General features: G+C 42.8%; 1 protein-coding gene across 2 annotated transcripts in view; it reads left to right on the top strand.

Moving 5' to 3' along the window:
- LOC111141196 (T-cell immunoglobulin and mucin domain containing 4) overlaps positions 1 to 19,165 on the top strand; it is a 33,273-nt gene extending 14,108 nt beyond the window's left edge. For both annotated transcript variants that reach the window (XM_022493602.1, XM_022493603.1), the window contains 4 exons: positions 15,168 to 15,214; positions 16,636 to 16,726; positions 18,016 to 18,055; positions 18,966 to 19,165. In XM_022493602.1, the coding sequence (XP_022349310.1) occupies positions 15,168 to 15,214; positions 16,636 to 16,726; positions 18,016 to 18,055; positions 18,966 to 19,050 (263 nt within the window). In that variant the 3' untranslated portion in view covers positions 19,051 to 19,165. The remainder of the gene's footprint in view (positions 1 to 15,167; positions 15,215 to 16,635; positions 16,727 to 18,015; positions 18,056 to 18,965) is intronic.
- Positions 19,166 to 19,595: the final 430 nt, after the last annotated feature.

Below are 19,595 nucleotides of genomic sequence, written 5' to 3' on the forward strand. Positions count from 1 at the left end.
ATTTCTGATCCTTTCTTCCTAGTCTTTCCCCCTCACTGTCTCCCAGGTAGCATTGAGTGGGAACTGAGAGCTCACCACAGGGTCTCAAGTCTCAGGCTTCTATCTCAGCTCTGCCATTTTGTGTGTGTATGGAGGCGCTGTTTGGGGGTTTTGGTTTGTTTTTGTTTTTTTAACAGAACCTCAGGGGAATTACTTGTTTTATCCTTTCCTAAATCTCAGTTTCCTCAAAATGTATAGTGAAGATAATAGGAATGCTTTGTTCATAGGAATATTCAGTGAAGAAATGCATGAGACAGACTAGTGGCTGGTAAATGATAGTCATCCTGCCCGACACCTATTTCCTCTTTTCTTTCCACCTCTTCTGCTTTTCCTACTCACACACCTTCATCTGTAGGCCACTCCAGCAGGTGACAAGAGGCCGCTGCCACCAGCTCCCAGCTGGCTTGCTGTTCCTTATAAGTACACAGACACTTTTTGGTTTAAGGATTTTTTTTTTTTTTAAACTGCTAACCATACCAAGGAAACAGCCAATGAGTGACAAAATTACAAACTTGGGGAAGTTAGAAAAGCTTTTAAAATATCAAGCATTGGGGCGCCTGGGTGGCTCAGTGGGTTAAAGCCTCTGCCTTCAGCTCAGGTCATGATCTCAGGGTCCTGGGATCGAGCCCCACATAGGACTCTCTGCTCAGCAGGAAGCCTGCTTCCTCCTCTCTCTCTCTCTCTGCCTCTCTACTTGTGATTTCTGTCTGTCAAATAAATAAATAAAATCTTTAAAAAAATAAAATAAAATATCAAGTAGTCATTCTGTACTCACAGATGGAGGAAATCTGAGATTCTGAAAGCTCTTCACTGAGTCCCTTTACATGGGCCCTCAGATTTCCCAATTATTGGTTTCATTCCTGCTTCTGGACACTGTTCATCTTCTGCCCCTTGATTTTTGTCCATCTCGCATTGCTCAGTCTAGGGAGGCTCCACTCTATAATGTAGGCTTGGAAACCGAATCATGCTGGAAAAAGCTGTAGTTGAGTGTGTCATAGGAGAGCTTCCAGATTCATGTTATACCATTTATAAGACAACTACAGGGATGTATGTCCTGCTTCAGTACCCCCTCTACTTTTAAGGCATTTGCTGCAGACATCATTAGAAGAGGCCCTACCCAGGCTGGCAAATCCTCATGTCCACTCTAAGGCTGCCTAGAAAATGATGCTCAGAGACGTGGAATGACTTGCCCAAGATCACACAGCTAGACAGGGGAAGAGCTGAGACTCACACCCAGGTTTCAGGGGTTTTAAACTTGTGTTCATGAACTCCTGGGGAGGGGTGTTTTCTGTGGAAAACTGGAAAACTGAGAAGATGGGAAACTAAGACCTAGGAAAGGCTTGTGAGTTGAGAGGCTGTGCAGTGACTTGGGAAGAGAGATGAGACCAAAGGCCAGTTCTCCTGATTCCATGAATAGTTGGCCTTTGTTCGAGGACTAGCAGCCACTGTCTCTCAATGGAGCTTCCCCAAGAGGAGATTTCATTTTTGCTCCTAAAGTATTAGGATTCACTTTTTCTCAGCCCCTAGATGGAGCATTATACCCATCACCAGCAAGAAGTCAAAGCTGCAGAAAGGTTTCAAATTTAAGGCACCTATATATGCATGAGGGCTTTGCTATCAATCCAATAAAATTAGAAAATAAAAGAACATGCTTTTAAAAAAAAAGATTTTATTTATTTATTTGACAGAGAAAGAGACAGAGAGGTAGGGGACACAAGCAGGGGGAGTGGCAGAGGGAGAAGCAGGCTTCCCACTGAGCAAGGAGCCTGATGTGGGGCTTGATCCCAGGACCCTAGGATCATGACCTGAGCTGAAGGCAGACACTTAACAACTGAGCCACCCAGGAACCCCATGAACATGTTTTGATAATAATATTTCCCCCCTCTTAAGAGTTTTATAGTAATTTTTTTTTTTTTTTTTTTTGGTCCCAGGGTAGGATGGTGAGAGAATAGGGAGGCAATGCTTTTAGAAAGATCTGTTCTATTACTGTACCTTTCCATTTTACAAAGTCATCCCAAGCTTCACGCTCCAGGGCAAACTGACCTTTCCATGGAGTCAAAGGGTTCGCAGAGGACAAAGTGGTTGGACATGAGATTTTCTGTCTTTATCTTGGCATATGGTTTGGATACATGGAAATAGGTAACGTGATTTTTGGTAAAAAGCCTTTCAAATCTGTCATTAATTAATCATGGCTGACTGAGCGGCCTCTCTATACATGGCACAGGAATAAAAGAGTTGTGACATCTGCTCCACAGGGGTCACACTTTAGTGGGAGGGACAGGCTGTGCATAGCAAACAATCACCCAGTGGGTTTTGTTTTGGGATAGAAGTATGGAAAGTTTTCCTCCTTGGATGAGAACATTTCTTTGTGCAGGGAAGGGTGAACAGGCAGGTAGAATGGCATGAACAAAGAGATGGGGACTTGAGAGCATGAAATCTTTAGAGATTGTCTAATAGTCTAGTTTAATCTAGTGAAGACAGGAAGCAAGGTATGGTCTAGGTTCTTAAAGGACTTGATTGATAGGCTGAAGAATTTAGATTTTTATTCCAGGATGATAAGGAACAATTCATGCTTTCTTGGTAGGGAATGACATTTCCAATTCTGTTTTAGGAGACATTGCTCTGGTAAGAGTGTGAAAGGTATATGAGTGAGAGCAAGCCTGGGGGCAGAGAGACTACCCAGGAGCCTCCTGCAATAATTCAGGCCAGGGATGAGTGTCTAGACTAGAATGATGGCAGCAGTAACTATGAGAGGCGACAGAGTCAGAGCCACTTTGGAGTTGAGATCGCGAGGTTTTGGTCACCGAAGTAAGAATGAAGGATGATGGATTCTCTGTACTTGGGAGATTAGATCAATGTGGCAGATTAACTAGTAAGGAACCCCAGGAGGAAGAGTAAAATCTGTTTGGGAGAGCTGGAGTTCAAAGAGCCCCTTGGAAATGTGGGGCTGGGTTGACTTATGGATGGGGTGAGGATGGGGGTCTTTGATGATTGGCACTTACCTCTGATCAAATAATAATTCCTGTGATTCACATAATTGCTGAACAGGAACTTGCTACTTAACCAATACTTTAATACACATTATCTCATAAGGGACAGTTCAGGGCTGTAGATATAAATTGGGGAAACATTGATAGTAAATGATACTTACTGATTGCTTATTATATACCAAGCCTGGGTACATTGTCTTATTGTGAGGCATTGTCTGGATCTGTGAGAAAAATTCTATTATTATGTCCATTATAAAGGAAAGTGACTCAAGTTTGGAGATGTTAAGAAATTTGCCAGGGATTGCATGGAGCACTGGGTGTGGTACAAAAACAATGAATACTGTTATGCTGAAAATAAATTTTAAAAAAATGATTAATAAAAAAAAAAAGGTGAAAAAAAAAAAAAAGAAATTTGCCAAGGGGAGCCCGGTGGCTCAGTCAGTTAAGTGTCCGACTCTTGATTTCCTCTCAGGTCCTGATCTCAGGGTCCTGGAATCAAGCCCTGGACAGGCTCCACGCTCGCTCAATGGGGAGTCTGGTTCTCTCCCTTTCCCTCTGTCCCTCTTTTAACCCCCCAAATAAACAAAATAAGCTTTAAAAATTTTTTTCCAGAGTTTGAACCTGTGTCTCTTGGCTCTTGAAACACTTTATTATATTAAGAGCTCTTAAGCACTTTATTATATTGTCTCATTAGCACAGGAGTAACTAAAGCTCCTGTGGAATCACCTAAAGATACTGTGTGAGATGAAGAGGGAGATGAAGAGGTGGAAGCTCGTAAATTAAACAACCACATTGGGAGAGGAGGCGGAGAGGGAGACAGCAAAAGTAGGAAGGGATCCAGGAGAGCAGGAGTGCAGAGAGGGCTGGGCTGACAAAGGTAATGGAGGGAGTAGTCCAATGTTAGGAAATTCATAATGCCAGTCAAGTAAGATGAGCACTTAGGTGGCTGTGAACTGTGCCAGGGGGACCGTTAGGAGAACAGCCTTAGCTCTATGGGTGGAGTTACTGAAATCCAAGATGTTAAAGAATAAGTCCAAACTGTTAAGAAATGAATGTTAGGTGTTCTTTCAAGGGGTTTGAGGATGAATAATTTAGAAAAGGGGAGAATGAGTAGAGCAAGGGTGGTCCTGGTGTAGGAGAAGGGGATCAGTCAAACATGAGGGAGGTAGGGTTTGGTCTAGAAATGGAGGGAAGAGAAAAGGGAATGAGGCTAGAATACATGAAGGTGTGGAGCCATCTGATCTCATGTTGACTTCCCAGGGGAATAGGAGAACACTGAGAAATTGAGACCTTCAACTTTTTTGGTCATCCAGTCCATGTTTACTAGACTTGGCCATGGCCTGGAAACACAGGGTGCTTAGTAAAAATATGGATTGCTCTAGTCTACCCAAGACTTGCAGAATTAGGACCTCTGGGTGTAAGTCCAAGAAATTGTTTGCTTAACAAACTTCTTCAGGAGACTGTTTTGAAGCTAGCCCATCCCTGGCCCCAATAAGGCATTTAGGATTTGCTGGTGTAGTGCACACTCCTTGTTCTACATAGAAGGAAACTGAGGCAGAGAGGCATTAAAAAAAGTTCAAAGAGAAGTGGGAATGAGGCCCCAGGTAGGACTCTTTTCTGGCTCTCAAAGCAGAGCTCTTTCCCCTACATTGTGCTATTTTATTAAAGACAAAATTGAACCGTGTCGGGCACCTGGATGGCTCAGTAGGTTAAGCCGCTGCCTTCGGCTCAGGTCATGATCTCAGGGTCCTGGGATCGAGTCCCACATCGGGCTCTCTGCTCAGCAGGGAGCCTGCTTCCCTCTCTCTCTCTGCCTGTCTCTCTGTCTACTTGTGATCTCTGTCTGTCAAATAAATAAATAAATAAATCTATCTTAAAAAAAAAAAATTGAACCGTGTCAAAACTTGACATTTTTCTGGGTCCTCAGTTGGTCAAGGACACAAAAAAATTGTAGGGGGATTACCATTTTCAGTCCAAGTTCAGCAGAAGGAACAGAGGAAGGCAGGGGAATGAAGCAAAGCTCATTTTCACTCACAAATGTCATTGTTAGGAGGAAAGAAATTGGATGCAGTTGATTTCAAAGTCAACATTTTTTGCGAGGCATTAGCCGATTTGTTTTATCTCTCATGGCCACGCTCTTTACAGGCTCGAATCAGCTGGTAGGCCGGCAGTCTGGGGATAAAGGCAAAGGACAAAGAATGTATTCTCATGATTCTTCTCACAATAGTATTTCTATTCTACCAACTGTACAAATGATATTTTTTCATTAATAAAGTTGGGATTGAATCTGTGTAATTCTAACATCTAACTGCTCACCTTCAGAAAGGTCAACCAAATAAGAACAAAGAGGGTTGCCAAGCTTTAAGAGAGGTATGGCTGTGGAAAGCAAACAGTGAAATAGAAAGAAGGTGCCAGCCACTGAAACAGAACCCGGAGTCCGCCCTAAGATGGGTTCTCGTTACTGGAAAACCAAATGAGCTGGATGACACTCTGCAGACCAGAATGTTCCTCTGACATGGAGCTAGGCACCGGAGAGATCTCTGGTCTCCCAGTGGGTAGGATAAACGGTACACCTCGGCAAGTTCTAGGAGGAGGTGAAGCATCTGTTCTCCCACTGTGATCAAGTCATTGGCTAAAGGTACCCATACCCTTTGGCAAGAGTCCCAGCCCTGGCAGCCTGTTGAAGCCTGGGATGCTCAGAAGCACAGCACCGGGTAGGGGGGTGGGGGGCAGAGGAGGTGCGAGGGGGCAGACGTGGAGTGTGGAAGCAGATATAACTGGCAAAAGTTTTCAATCAACAATAACCATGCCTCAGGTAAACCTGGCTGGTTATGACGCTACCACTGAGCAGAGCTTTACCATTTATTAGCAATTGTTACTAGCTATGCAGGCTTGGGCAAGATGTGGGACCTGAGTTTCAGGTTCCTCCTCTTGCAATAATTCTGTCCAAGTTTACTTACCTCAGCAGATTTATTCTTTTAAAAAATACTTTAAAAAAAGACTTCCTTTATTTATTTGAGAGAGAGAAAGAGAAAGCATGAACAGGAGGAATAGCAGAGAGAGATGGAGAAGCAGACTCCTTGCTGAGCAGAGAGCCTGATGCGGGGCTCGATCCCAGGACCCTGAGATCATGACCTGAGCTGAAGGCGGAGGCTTAACCCACTGAGCCACCCGAGGGCTCCATCAGGAGATTATTTTGAAGTTCAAAAGTGATAATAAGTGTGAAAGTGTTTTGTGCACTTTGAGCTGCTTACCTCATGCTCATCATCATCACCACCAATAATAATAGTTAGAATCTCCTTTACAGAAACTGCACCCACCAAAGCAGCCAAAGATTAGGGTTCCATTCCAAATGGATCGCTACCAAGTAGCAAGATCATTCACTCTCCAGTACTGATCTTTCCATAGCACGTGTGTGTGAGCACTTGCCATGTTTTCCAAAGGCTACAGAGCTCAGAGGATAAGAGCTTGGGCTCTGCAGGTAGATAACCCTGGCTCTGAGATTTTCTCTTTCCTCTCCTACCTATGTGACTTGAGCAAGTCACCTGACATCTCTAGGCCATAGGATTCTCACCGTGCAGTGAGCACAATAATGGAATTTCCTGCAGAGCATTTTTTTTAGCTCAAACATGGAAGTCCTTCTCATTATGCCTGGCATGTAGTATGGTTTAGTTCTTGGTATATGGTGTCTGTTTATTATTATTGTTCTTGTTGTTATTAATACTTCTGAGGTTTCTTGGTAAAATGAGGACTTTGCGATCTCCCTCAGTCAAGATTTATTGATCATCTGGGTGTAGGAAGAGCCATACAGACATTGCCCTTCAGAGAGGATTCTGTGGGGGAAAGATTAGGGATGGGGTCTTATCTATGCCTCAGTGAGACCCTCAAATATTGGCACGTAAGAGCAGAAGCCTGAGGTGACAGCTCTGGGTTCTCACAATGATGATGTTTTTGTTGGTGGGGAATCCTTAGAGGCAGTGGAATCTTGAGGCCAAGTTTGGAACTCTGTGAGTCTTTTTTTTTTTTTAATCTATTCACTCAACAGAGAGAAAGAGATCACAAGGAGGCAGAGAGGCAGGCAGAGAGCAGAGAGCAGAGAGCCCAATGTGGGGCTTGATCCCAGGATCCCAGGACCCTGGGACCGTGACCCCAGCCTAAGGCAGAGGCCCAACTCACTGAGCCACCCAGGGTCAGTGAGTCTTAAATAATGGTATTCTACAATCCCTGGTTTCCTTCTGTTATCTCATCAGCATAAAAAGTGAAGTCATCTTACCATTCCTTCTGCTTTGGGAACCACATTGGGTGCCAAAACATTTTGGTCTCTGTTCCCTTCCAGAATTGGGAAAAAAAAAAAAAAAAAAAAAAAAAAAGGTCCTCACCCAATTTTGCCCCTGGTGCTAAAGAACATCTGACTCTCGGAGATAATGATTGATTTATTTAAGTACATAGTGCTCTTTTTGATCATTGCTCATATTAAAAACATTCAATGGTCTCTGAAATTTTTTTTTAAGATTTTTTATTTATTTATTTGTCAGAAAGAGAGAGAGAGAGCGAGCACAGGCAGACAGAGTGGCAGGCAGAGGCAGAGGGAGAAGCAGGCTCCCCACAGAACAAGGAGCCCGATGTGGGACTCGATCCCAGGACGCTGGGATCATGACCTGAGCTGAAGGCAGCTGCTTAACCAACTGAGCCACCCAGGCGTCCCTGGTCTCTGAAATTTAACGGAAGTTTGTGAAGTCAATAAATGTGTGTTTGTATTTTCAAAAGACTTTTGGAAATTCCAGATCTGCGTGAGTGCTGCCAGGCAAGTTCAGAAAATATGGGTTCTAGTCGTTTCCTTTGTTACTCATTGGTGTGAAATCTTGAGTAAATGAAACTGTCTCTAGATTTTAATTTTTCTTTTGGTGATGATAAAAAAGGAGGGTATCAGAGGAGATAATTTCTAATTCTTTTCAAGTCTAAAATACTCTGACGGATTTGGGCATCTTTTTTCTTTCCTTTGGATTATTTAAGACCATACCACCAGTCGTCCAGAGAGGGGCAGCATAAGCCAGATCCTGACATGAAAGAACTACTGAAGGCCTCAGGTTGTCACTTTTTAAAAATTCTATGATTATGTTAAGATTGTATCATTGAGTTGACTTATATCAGAACTAAATTTGTTTTAAAAGTAGAGAGACACAAGTTAAGTCCTTGTGTCTATGAATTTAATGATGAATCAAAATATGTAATATCAGTTTTATTTCCAGGTGATTTCTGGCATGAAGCCCAGTGGCTAGAGAGTCTGTATTTTCAAACAGGATTTTAATATGCTCTTTATCTTTTCTCTCGGAGTGGCTATAATCATGATTTTTTGAGTCATTCAGAGTTGGGTTCAAATTTCCTTATATTATGTGTGTTACTTTAAGTGAGTGATTTAAACTCTTTCAGCCTCAGTTTATACATCTGTAGAATGGATAGTATAAGCATTAAATGAGATCATTTACATGAAGTGCTTATCACTATGTCAGGCACACTGACAATAAAGGCTCAATAAATTGATTTTGACAGGGAGTACCAAGTAATTTTGAAGCCAATTTCTGCCCAGTGGATGGAACAGCGGTGATATTCAAAGTGGATTTTAAAAGATTTTCTTATCTAAAAATTCAGTGCCACTCCAGATCTGCACAGAGCACAAAGTTTTATTTCAGTGGGTGGGTTCAGGTCTCCTAACTTAGGCATAATCACCTTGAAGGGGAAGTCTCATCACCTTAGGGCCTGAGGTCTGAAGGTTTTAAGATTAAAATTATGCTCTGATAACTACACCAGAAGTCAGCAAACTTTTTTTTTTTTTAAATATTTTATTTATGTATTTGACAGAGAGAGAGAAAGAGATCAGAAGTAGGCAGAGGGGCAGGCAGAGAGAGAGGAGGAAGCAGGCTCTCTGCCGAGCAGAGAGCCCGATGCACGGCTCATCCCAGGCTCGATCCCAGGACCTTGAGATCATGACCTGAGCTGAAGGCAGAGGCTTAACCCACTGAGCCACCCAGGCGCCCCCAGCAAACTTTTCCTATAAAGGGTGATATGGTACCTGTTTTAGGCCTTACAAGCCATGCTGTTGGTCTCAACTACTCAGCTTGGCCCTTTTGTGCAAAAGCAGCCTGAGGTAAAGTGAACAGATGGATACTGCCTTGCTCCAATAAAACTTCATCGATGGGTGTGGAAATATGAATTGCCAGTAGTTTACATGTGTTAGGAGTTAGTCATACTTTGTTTTTTTCTCAATCACTAAAAAATACAGAAATGATTCTTAGCTCTCAGGCTGTACAAAAATGGGCATCAGAGTGGATTTGACCTTCAGGCCATAGTTTGCCAACCCTTGATCTACACCACCCAGACATATGACACATTCTTTAGAAAGGGCAGTGTGCGTCTATTTCAACAGGGTTCATCCAGCACGGGCACTGAAAACTGCTTCCTACCCTACTGGATTATAAGTTCTTTCAAGGTAAAGCGAGTGTTTTTATGTTATTGTTTTCACAGTTACCCTTAATTTTTTTTATATTATAAGATAAGTACATGCTCTTGTAAAAGAAAACAGTAAAACAGTAGAAAGTGAATTTCCTTGCATTCCAAACATTCTCCCCAACTCTTCATCCCAAATGACCAAGAAGAAGAAATAATTGCTCTAACCATATGGTCTATATCCTTTCAGATCATTTTCTTTTTCTTTTTAAAAAAACATTTATTTTTAGAGAGAGAGAGTGAGGGAGGTGCAGAGGGAGAGAGAGAATCCGAAGCAGGCTCCAGGCATAGCTTGGAGTCCAATGTGAGGCTCAATTCCAGGACCCTGAGATCATGACTGAGCTGAAACCAAGAGCCTGATGCTTAACCGACTGAGCCACCCAGGAGCTCTGGCTCATTTTCTTTTTCTAATGACATAGTAACATCTATCATTATTTTTTTACAAAAATTTTAAAATTTTTTACAAAATCATTTTCAAACTTGCTTTAACATTTATTCAACAATTTTTGTTCAACAAATCTTTATTGCAAAGCCACTGTGTATCATGCAGATACTAGATTGAACCATATGAAATGCTGGTATTTAAACCACTTTTTAAAAGCTTTTTGTTTTGAGACAATTTTAGACTCAACACAAACTTGCAAAAATAGTACAGAGAAATCTTTACATTCCTCCAGCTTCCCCCCAACATCTTACATAACTATAGCACATGGTTAAAGTAGGAAATTGGCATTGGCACCATACAGTTAACAAGTCTACAAACTCTACTTGGATTTCCCCAGTTTTTACATGCATTCATTCTTTAAAACCATCCAAAAAAAAAAAAAAAAGTAAATATATACAGGAGCGCCTGGGTGGCTCAGTGGTTTAAGCCTCTGCCTTCAGCTCAGGTCATGATCTCAGGGTCCTGGGATTGAGCCCCGCATTGGGCTTTCTGCTTAGCAGGGAGCCTGCTCCCCCCACCCCTGTCTGCCTCTCTGTCAAATAAATAAATAAATAATCTTTTAAAAAGTATATACATATCCTGAACACTTTTGTATGCCAGACTCTTATATCTAGGGGTGTGTCTTTTACCAATAGCATCACCTAGCTCTTCTTTAGTTGTGAGTTAATGGGTTTCTAACATCAGTCTTCAAAGTTTCACTTAGACGGTCACTGTGGAGTTGTTTCAGAGAAATGCTACAAGAGTTGGCTCTTGACTCAGGCATCTTGCCAAGTTTCAGTGATTAACACATGGTATATATTCTACAGTTAAAGTTTTCTCATTTGAGAAGATTTAGAAAGTATACAGGAGTACTGATAGAAAATTTTAATTGCCTATAATATTTCCACCCAAAGTCAGATGTATTTAGTCTTTCAGTATTTTTAAATTTTCTTTGTGAAGGAAGAGGTATGCATGTGTTTCTTAAATATTTACATATTCATTTCCTATACTAAGTATAGCTTCAAATCCTTTTTAAAAAACTACTGTGAAATGATCATTTTCTTGGGTCATTCAAATTTTTTGTAAAAAGGCATCCAGAAATATAAAGGATAAAAAGGACATAGGAGATCAGTTGTGCAAACCATCATTTTCAGATGAATAAACTGTGGCTCAGAGAGAGGAAATGTCATGCCCGAGGTCACCCAGCCGAGAAATGTGGGGCATACAGATACTCAGTGACAGTGAAGGGTAGGGGAAGCTCAGAGACAGCCTCACAGTGCTCAAGGTCTGGGATTAAGTTTTGTAGGAATTCCATTTTGCTCAAGTACCCATGCCTATCAAGAACTCAATCAAGAGCCTAAAATTAAACCAGAAAGCCAATTTACTGATTTACAATGAGAACTCTGCCTAGCGGGTCCATATTTGGGTATTTTCTTTTAATGTAAATATGTTCTCACCCTGTAGGCAAATCTAATATTAATCAGAAGTATTGGTGAGTCCATAGACCTGGGAAAAGTGCAGTTAAGTTGAAGATTCTTTATTGTTATTACATGTTAATTAATTTCTTTTAGATAGAAGACATATATATGGTAAAGGTACAAAGTGTACAAAAAAACATTTAAATGAAAGGTTAATCTTCCCCGCACGTGCCCATCCCCAGGGCTGAGATTCCCATGGAAGATCTTAATGACCACGAGCCTGTACAGAGTCTGTGTCTCTGTATGAATTTCCCAGGGATGCTGTAAATATTTACAAGAATGTAGTGGTGCAAAACAACACAAATGTATTATCTTACAATTCTGGAGGTCAGAAGCCCTAAAATTGAGGTGTCGGGGGGGCCATGCTCTCTCTAAAGGCTCTAAGGGAAGAGACTTCCTTGCCTCTTCCAGCTTCTGGTGGCCTCAGGATTCCCTGCCTTGAGGCCACATCTCTTCGATCTCTGCCCGTCTTTATGTGGCCTTCTTTGTGTGTGTGTCTCTCTGTGTCATCTCTCCTTATAAGGACACCTGCCGTTGGATTTAGGACCTATCCTAAATCTAGGATGATTTCATCTCAATATCCTCAAACTAATTACAGCTGCAAAGATGCCCTATTTCTAAAAGTCCACAGTCGGGGCTTCTGAGTGCTCATACATTTGAGGAGGACACTATTCAACCTACCATAGTTCCCCTCTCCCAGAATTGCTTTTTGTGCAAGTTTGGGGTATGGGGCAGTCCTGCCTTTGCCTGGATGTGCTTGTTTAAGGGTTCAGGGTCTTAAGAATGTCAGGGCCAAGATAGCACAGAAGACTAGGAAACGAGTAGTCTTCGCTTGTCTACCCCACCCCCCAGCTGCTAGCATTGCTGTTTCCCAAGGATCAAACATGGCTGTCCACTCATGTTCCTTGCTGCTCTTCCGTGTCTAACACTGTCGCTGTGGAGCGCTTCCCACTCAGGCTTTTGGCATTTTCAGAAGAAGAGGAGGAAGAGGAGGAGGAGGAAGAGGAGGAAGAAAAGGAAGAGGAGGAGGAAGGGAGCAGGGAGAGGAAGTAGTGTTCGGTGTTCCTTGGCAGTGTTTGTGTTTGCAAAATGTCTCTCCTACTCGACAATTCCAACTTAAAATACAGATTAGCTCTGACAAAACTGACCTAGGCGGGCTTTTCTCTTTGATGGTTTCAATTTCGGTCTTATCTATCACAAATGATTGTAATACTACAGGATTTTGACAGAACAGGGGTAGGAGTTTTGAATTCTTACCTGTAATTTCCAGCTCTAGGGAATAATAGCGGAGAGAAAAACAACAATAACTGAGTTGTAGGATATGAAAACACGCTGAATTTTCCCCTCAGAGTTTTAGGCTCATAGGCATTCAACAAGTCACTTTCCCTGTCGAACAAATAAGCTCTCTTGTACCAAATTATGAGCTTTAGAAAACCCATCACATTTTTCTTACACCTAGAGTGCAAAGAAGCTTGGGAGAAACAATGATCAATTTCAGTAATTATTCACCTTGATTTTTATTTTACTCAGGCCTCGTATATGTGTGGCTTTATGTTCTCTTTCTTTAGGCAGGTTTTATTGTCCATATGATTTCGCGTCCTTTCTAGGCATCTTCTCCTGTCCCGGCTTATGTGACCCTGGTTTCACTTGCTGCTCTTTGCTGTTTGTTTCTCTCTTTTCCCCGCCTTCTCTGTCCACCTTTCAGGAGCTGGGGTTTCTTGGGATCCCTGCTCTTCTCTCTCTGAACACGTGACCCTTGGATTTCTTATACATTCAGAGGATTTTAACTGCTCCCTGGAGACTGATGACTCCCGAATCAGTATCTGCAACTGCAACCTTCCCCGAGTTTGATTCAGATTCGAATCCATCAGCTGCATGTGAGGCGACTGGTGTTTGTGTGAGTCTCTCGGGCGCCTTACGCCATGACTGTGAATTTGAGCTTGGCGTCTGTCTCCCCGGGACGGACCCTTCTGCTTCTGCTGTGTCCAGTCTTGGTGGACAGTGGAGCGATGGCCCAGAGTCTCAAGCAAGAATCTGTGAGTTATCTAAGACTTGGTTCTTTCTCACCCCCATGTTCAGTGTCCACATCCTCTTGATCTCCCTTCCAAGCATTTCTAGAATCCACCTCTCTCCCTTCATTTCTGTTAGCTCTGAATTTCAGACCTGGCATCAGAGGATAATTGATCTTCTCATCTTGGCTATTTCCTTATCGTCTTAACTGGACCATAGCACGCTTAAAATGTTTCTGCGGTTTCCCACTGCTTACAGAATTAAACGGAGACTTACCAGCATGAAACAAAGGCCTTCCCTGACTGGCTCCTGCCCATCTCTGTGGTCATCCCTGCCGTTCCCCTCTCCCACCCATCTTCTGCCTTCACAGCTGCCTGCCATTCCACACGGAACCACACTGGTTCACACTTCCATGGCTTTGCTGATGCTGCCCTACCTAAGAGGCCTTTACCATCTTTCTTTGCTAATTCTAACACAATCTTTTTTTTTTTTTAAAGATTTTATTTATTTGTTTGACAGAGAGAGATCACAAGTAGGCAGAGAGGCAGGCAGAGAGAGAGGAAGGGAAGCAGGCTCCCTGCTGAACAGAGAGCCCGATGTGGGACTCGATCCCAGGACCCTGAGATCATGACCTGAGCAGAAGGCAGCAGCCTAACCCACTGAGCCACCCAGGCGCCCTAATTCTAACACAATCTTAATTCAGCTCAGATGTTAGTCATTCAGCAAACACTTATTGAGCACCGAGTGTGTGCCAGGCAGTGTTAGGGTCCCTCTGTTGAGGAAGCAGAGAGGGACACTGTCCTCAAGGAGTTTGATTCTAACAGCTCTCACTGAGCTATGATGTTGGGCTATGTGCCTCTCCCTCCCTCTGTGCTCCCTGGCAACCTCGCATACCCCATCATCACCAGTGGCCTGTGAGGCTGCGATGACCTTCTGGTCTGCCTTCTCTAATGTACTGTGAATTTCATGGTTGGGGGGGAGGGGCTGAATTCATCTTAGTATTCTTAGTGCCTGGAACAGTGCTTAGCAGAGTATGTCTCGCTTGTTGAACTCAGCTATCAGTTATAAATAAATGAGTCCATGTCTCAGCTTAAAATTTACATTCTCAAGGACATTTACCCTTGTTCCTCCGGAACAGGTCAGCCATCCTTGTGGTATGTCCCTAAACATATCTATTTATTGTACAATTATTGTACTATTTATTCCTAGAACATTGCACTGTTGTACTCTTTATTCCCAGAACGTTGCACAATTATAACATTTTTTCAGCTATTCACCTTATTTGCTTAAATTTGGTTTTCTGCATTAACTTGTAAGTTTTGTCAACAAGGGTGATAGTATAGCTAGCAGACAAATGCTTAAAAAGTATTTGTTAACTGATAGACGGACTGTTTTCTTGCTGGATAAAAACCCCAGACACATTGCTGGCACCAGCCGAAAATTTAGACCTAGTCGCCTGCTGGCCCAATGCCCCGTCCTGCCCTTCTATAAAATGGAGATGTTCCTGGGGGATAATGTTGGATAGCTGGTGAGCTTCAGATAAAACCATCTCAAAACAAATGTGTTGTAAATAAATTATACGAAAAAGGAAAGTTGGGATTAAAAGATTAAACATGTCAACTGAAATTCCAGATGCGCTTTGAAATGCCTGTTGCAGGATGTGGTATTTTATTCCCCCAGAGGAAATATAAACATTTCTCCCCCAATCTTCTTCCTTCCCAGCAACGGAGACAGAAATGCCTGTGCAAAATGGAGTTGAATCAGAACAGGTAAAATTTTTGAGAAGTATTGGAAGCATATGACTTTGATTTTTAACCACAATAGAGGTTTGTGGAAATGAACTGGGGAGGCAGATACATCTGAGCAGCAACTGTAGGTAGGGGGAATAGTTAAGCAATTTGTAGGCTGGTGCCTTGTGCTCCTGGCAGAAATCGTGCTCCTATCGTTACCTCTCTATGTGCAGACGTTTTGAAAAACAAAAAGAAATAAAAAGTACAAACACATAGAAAAATCATCCTGTGTGCCTTGTGTGTGGCCCAGGATTAGTGACATCCTGCAGGACCGATACTTGCCACCAGCATCCTTCTTAGTTGCTGAGTGTACCCTTCATTAATTTTTATTGTCACCAAAGTGATTCAAGCTGCTTAAGTAAAAACTGCAGGCAGAACTGACACCTATAAGCAAAAAGGGAAGCCCCCCCCCCCCCCCCCCCCCCCCGCATCCCTTCTTTCTTCCTTCCCTTCTCCCTCCTGAGGGGGAGATTGCTGGCTCTCCTTGCTGCTGTGTCCGAGAAAAGGCCAGGCAGGTGAGGAAATGGACGTGGCCTGGGCAGCAGGGGTGACATGGCCCCCCCAAAACTAGGAGCTGCCTGAAGAATAGCCCTTTTCAAACGATTTGGTGTCAGGACCCCTTTATACTCACAAACATTAAAACGGAAATTGAAAACGATGTTGATGAATTCATTTAAAAGCAAGAATAACAAAACAAATCCATGACATGTGGACATGAATAACATGAAATACAACTATATTTTCCCCAATGAAACTATATTAGAAAAATGGACTTAGTGGCATTGTTTTACATTTCTGCAAATCTCTTGACTATCTGGTTGCGTGGGAAGGAGAGAGAATGTCGCATCTGCTTACATATTCTAGTATCGGAAGGATGACCTCAGCACATCACTGGTCAAGCCACCTCAGGGAAGACCCCACTGTCCATCTTATGAGAATGACAGTGAAAATGGCAAATAATGTTCGTGAAAATAATTTTGATCTCATGGGTCCCCTGGCTGCACTTTGAGAACCAGTGCTGTAGAAAATTTGAAATGAGTTCCTTTTTCTCTTGAATCTCATTGCCTCTGGAGGTCTAAATCAGCTGTGAGGAGAGCTGCCCAGGACTGGGCAAAAGATTTCCTACCTTCAGACCCCTGAACCCCACAGCCCATATGCCTGATGTCAAAGACAGGAGAATTGGGTGGTCTGGGTAAATGTTCCAGATTTGCAAAGATTTTTAAAAAAATTCTGATTTGCAAGGCTGCTTTGCCTCCATCTTGAGCCCTATCGGGCAAAGTTGGGGGTGGGGGGAAGCAGTAAAGCCGCTGGCGAGTGGAAGGTATGACTGGGACAGGAAAATCATGCAGGGGTAATGTTCAGAAAGGACGGGCCCAATCGCCATCCCTGTGTCTCACCAGGTAAAAATGATCAACTCCGACCTGCTAATGATCATTGCTCCCTCCCTGGGATTCGTACTGTTGGCATTGCTTGTGGCGCTTTCCCTCCAAGGTAAGGAGGGCAGGCCCAGGTGGGATGGTGCCCTTCGGAATTGGGGAGCATCCAGGAGGATGTAGGAGTGGACTGATTCCGCTTCCTGCCCCTGTCTCCTTCCCCCAGAGTCCCATTTCCATCACTGACTCCATCCTGTTCAGGGCCGTAACAGGGAAACTTATGTTCCCTCGGATGCTAAAACCTTCACGTATCATCTCCCTGATGGAGTTTATATTTTGGAAAAGAAAAGCAAGAGCTTTTCTGGAAACTCAATCACTGACAGTCCTGCTGTTATTTTCCTGATGTGTCTAACTCCTTTTTTCCTCATGACTGCCTTAAGTGAAAAATGCTATTATTATCATTGTCTTAGGGTGGAGGAAACCCTGGTCCAGCCTGCTGCTCTGGCTAGGACTGCCCCAGGAAGAAAGCCATGAATGACCTCAGGCTTCTTCTTGCCTTAAAGCAAGCTTTGTTTACCTGGGCTCCACATAGAGACCTCAGGGGAAAGGGATTCCCTTGGAATCCTGTGCAAAGGTACTTGTGTGTTCTGATCTGCACTTCTCAGGGGGTGGGACCCACAGTCATATTAGATTCCTCACCTGTCCGTGACCTTACACCTCCCCACCCCACCACACCTCTTCAAAAAAATAGTTTTAACACACTGCAAAAAGGAGTCATGGAACAGGGTTTATAGTTGTCATGCAAAGTAGAGGTATGTGACATCTGGTTCTGTTGTAAAATGGGGGGAAATTGTTCTGTAGTCATTAACAGAAACTGTTTTGAGGTGGTAAATGAGGAAATAGAACTGCTAACCATCTTGGCCCTTTCACGCAACAGTAGTGAAACTTGCATGTTTCAATACCTGTTCCTAGTGAACACGGACAAAGGAAATTCCCATCTCAGTAGGAAGCCTGCGATTAGCCTTCCTGCAAAGCCCTTTGTAAAGGCAGAGGCCACTGGTCCTCATACAGTTTTGGAATTTGTGAGTATGTCTCATAAGGAAGTTTAACAGGTTAAACAGGTTAACAGGAATTAAAACTCAAGTGAGTGCTTCAACTCTGGGTGGCCAAAGACGTAAGAATGAAGCAGCTTAACATTATTGCCAACAATGCGGGAACAGATGCGTAACTGATGGGCACTGCCTTGGGGCCCGAAAAAGTAAAAGGAATGGCTTTGTCTGCCAAAACCAGCCCCTAAATTCTCACCTTTGGCCCAACTCTGCTCTTGGTAAGGCAGCTTTGGGCTTTCCCAGAATTTCACATGTTCTAGCACGGCTACCCTGCTTACCCATGGCCTTGTCTTTTCAGGGAAAGTCATGAAAACCAGTTGTTTCTCGAAACACACAAGGTAATTAATCTTGCATGACTGATTGTTGTAATGACTGTACAAGCTGTTACAAATGATTAGATACTACTCAGTGGTTTAATGACTTGTGCTTGTGTTCTGTTTAAATTAAGGGTTAGAGAAGTGTGGCATTAGAGGTGAAAAAAATTTGTGGGATTTAACTCGCATTAACCTTTGTCTTGATTAACACTGTTATATTTCTCTTAAATATAAATACAAAGGCAGGTTGCATTAATAGAAGCATGGCATGCAAAAGAAAGAAGGTGATATGCCTCTGTCCTCTGTGCTCAGAATTGTTCAACTCTGGGCAATACGTTTTAAAAGGACATTATTAAACAGAAGTTTATGGAGAGAGTTGGCACTGTGGAAAATGAGAAACATGTAGAATATCATTCTTCGGGTTTGGTTCCTCTGCCCAATATTAGACCATCAGAACAGTTTTGTTTTGTTTTAAATAGTTTGAAGCATCTCTGGAAAGAGATTTTGGACATCTGTCCTGTTCTATAGCTTTTGGGGAAAGAAATGAAAAGAAGCGGTGTAAACTCTGTTGAAGACTGTAGCCTTCCCTTAATTGCATCAATACCAAATTATCTGTTATCAAATAAATATTAACAAGTAGGGAAACTGAGACTCAGCAAGGCAGCTTTCCAAAGTCATACACACATTGTGATATTGATTTTATATTCTGTTAATATAGAAACATTTAATTCCCTTATTGGAATAGACTGGCAAAAGCCCTTTATCTCCTACAGTGTCGGTTTTCCCATGTGTGAATGAAGAGGCTTAGACGGGACGGAGTCTGAGCCCTTTTCAAAACTCTAACAACCGTGGTTAGTTATGTAGTGGGTGAGCAATGTCCATTTCTTTCTGGTCATTGCGTTTTCCATTCTCAGACTCCCCTTTCTCCTTGCAGGCTAGACAGTGTTGGAGAATGTAAAAACAACTTTGGTGACATGCAGCATGGAAGAGAAGACGAAGACGGTCTTTTCACGCTCTAATGCGCCACCTTTTCTCAGGATGGAGGATGGGGACATGATGTGGGAATCGTCAAAACAAGTCTTAGAATGTGTTGTTTGTGTTGTTTTGTTTTTAAAGCCCTGTTCATTCCACTGGTGTCATGGTCCAGTCTTGCCTTAATTTCACAAGTGGAAGTACGTTAAAGACCTTTAGCACCTTCTCTGCCAGGTGCTTTAATCTCCTAGGTAGCATCATGCTAAGTGATCTTCCAGGCTGTGCTTGAGTAACTTTGGTGATGGTGAGCTCACTACCACATCTAAAGGAGATCATTCCATCTCAGGACAGTTCTGAGACTTAGAAATATTTAAAACAAAGTCTGTCTCCAGATAGCATCTGCTTATGGGTCAGAACATGTGTAATCTCTCTTCTTTCTGGCAGCTATCCGGATATAGGAAGAAGGGCCTCAGGTCTCTCCAAATTGCCTTGCATCTGGGACACAATTTTGGGTTCCTTTTTGACCCTAGTTGCCCTTGCCTCCTATGCATTTGTATCTCTCTGTTTATGCCCAACTTTTGGAGTGCATGCC

Source organism: Enhydra lutris, unplaced genomic scaffold (assembly GCF_002288905.1).
Source record: "Enhydra lutris kenyoni isolate GAN:26980312 unplaced genomic scaffold, ASM228890v2 scaffoldscaffold5, whole genome shotgun sequence".
Lineage (NCBI taxonomy): Eukaryota > Metazoa > Chordata > Mammalia > Carnivora > Mustelidae > Enhydra > Enhydra lutris.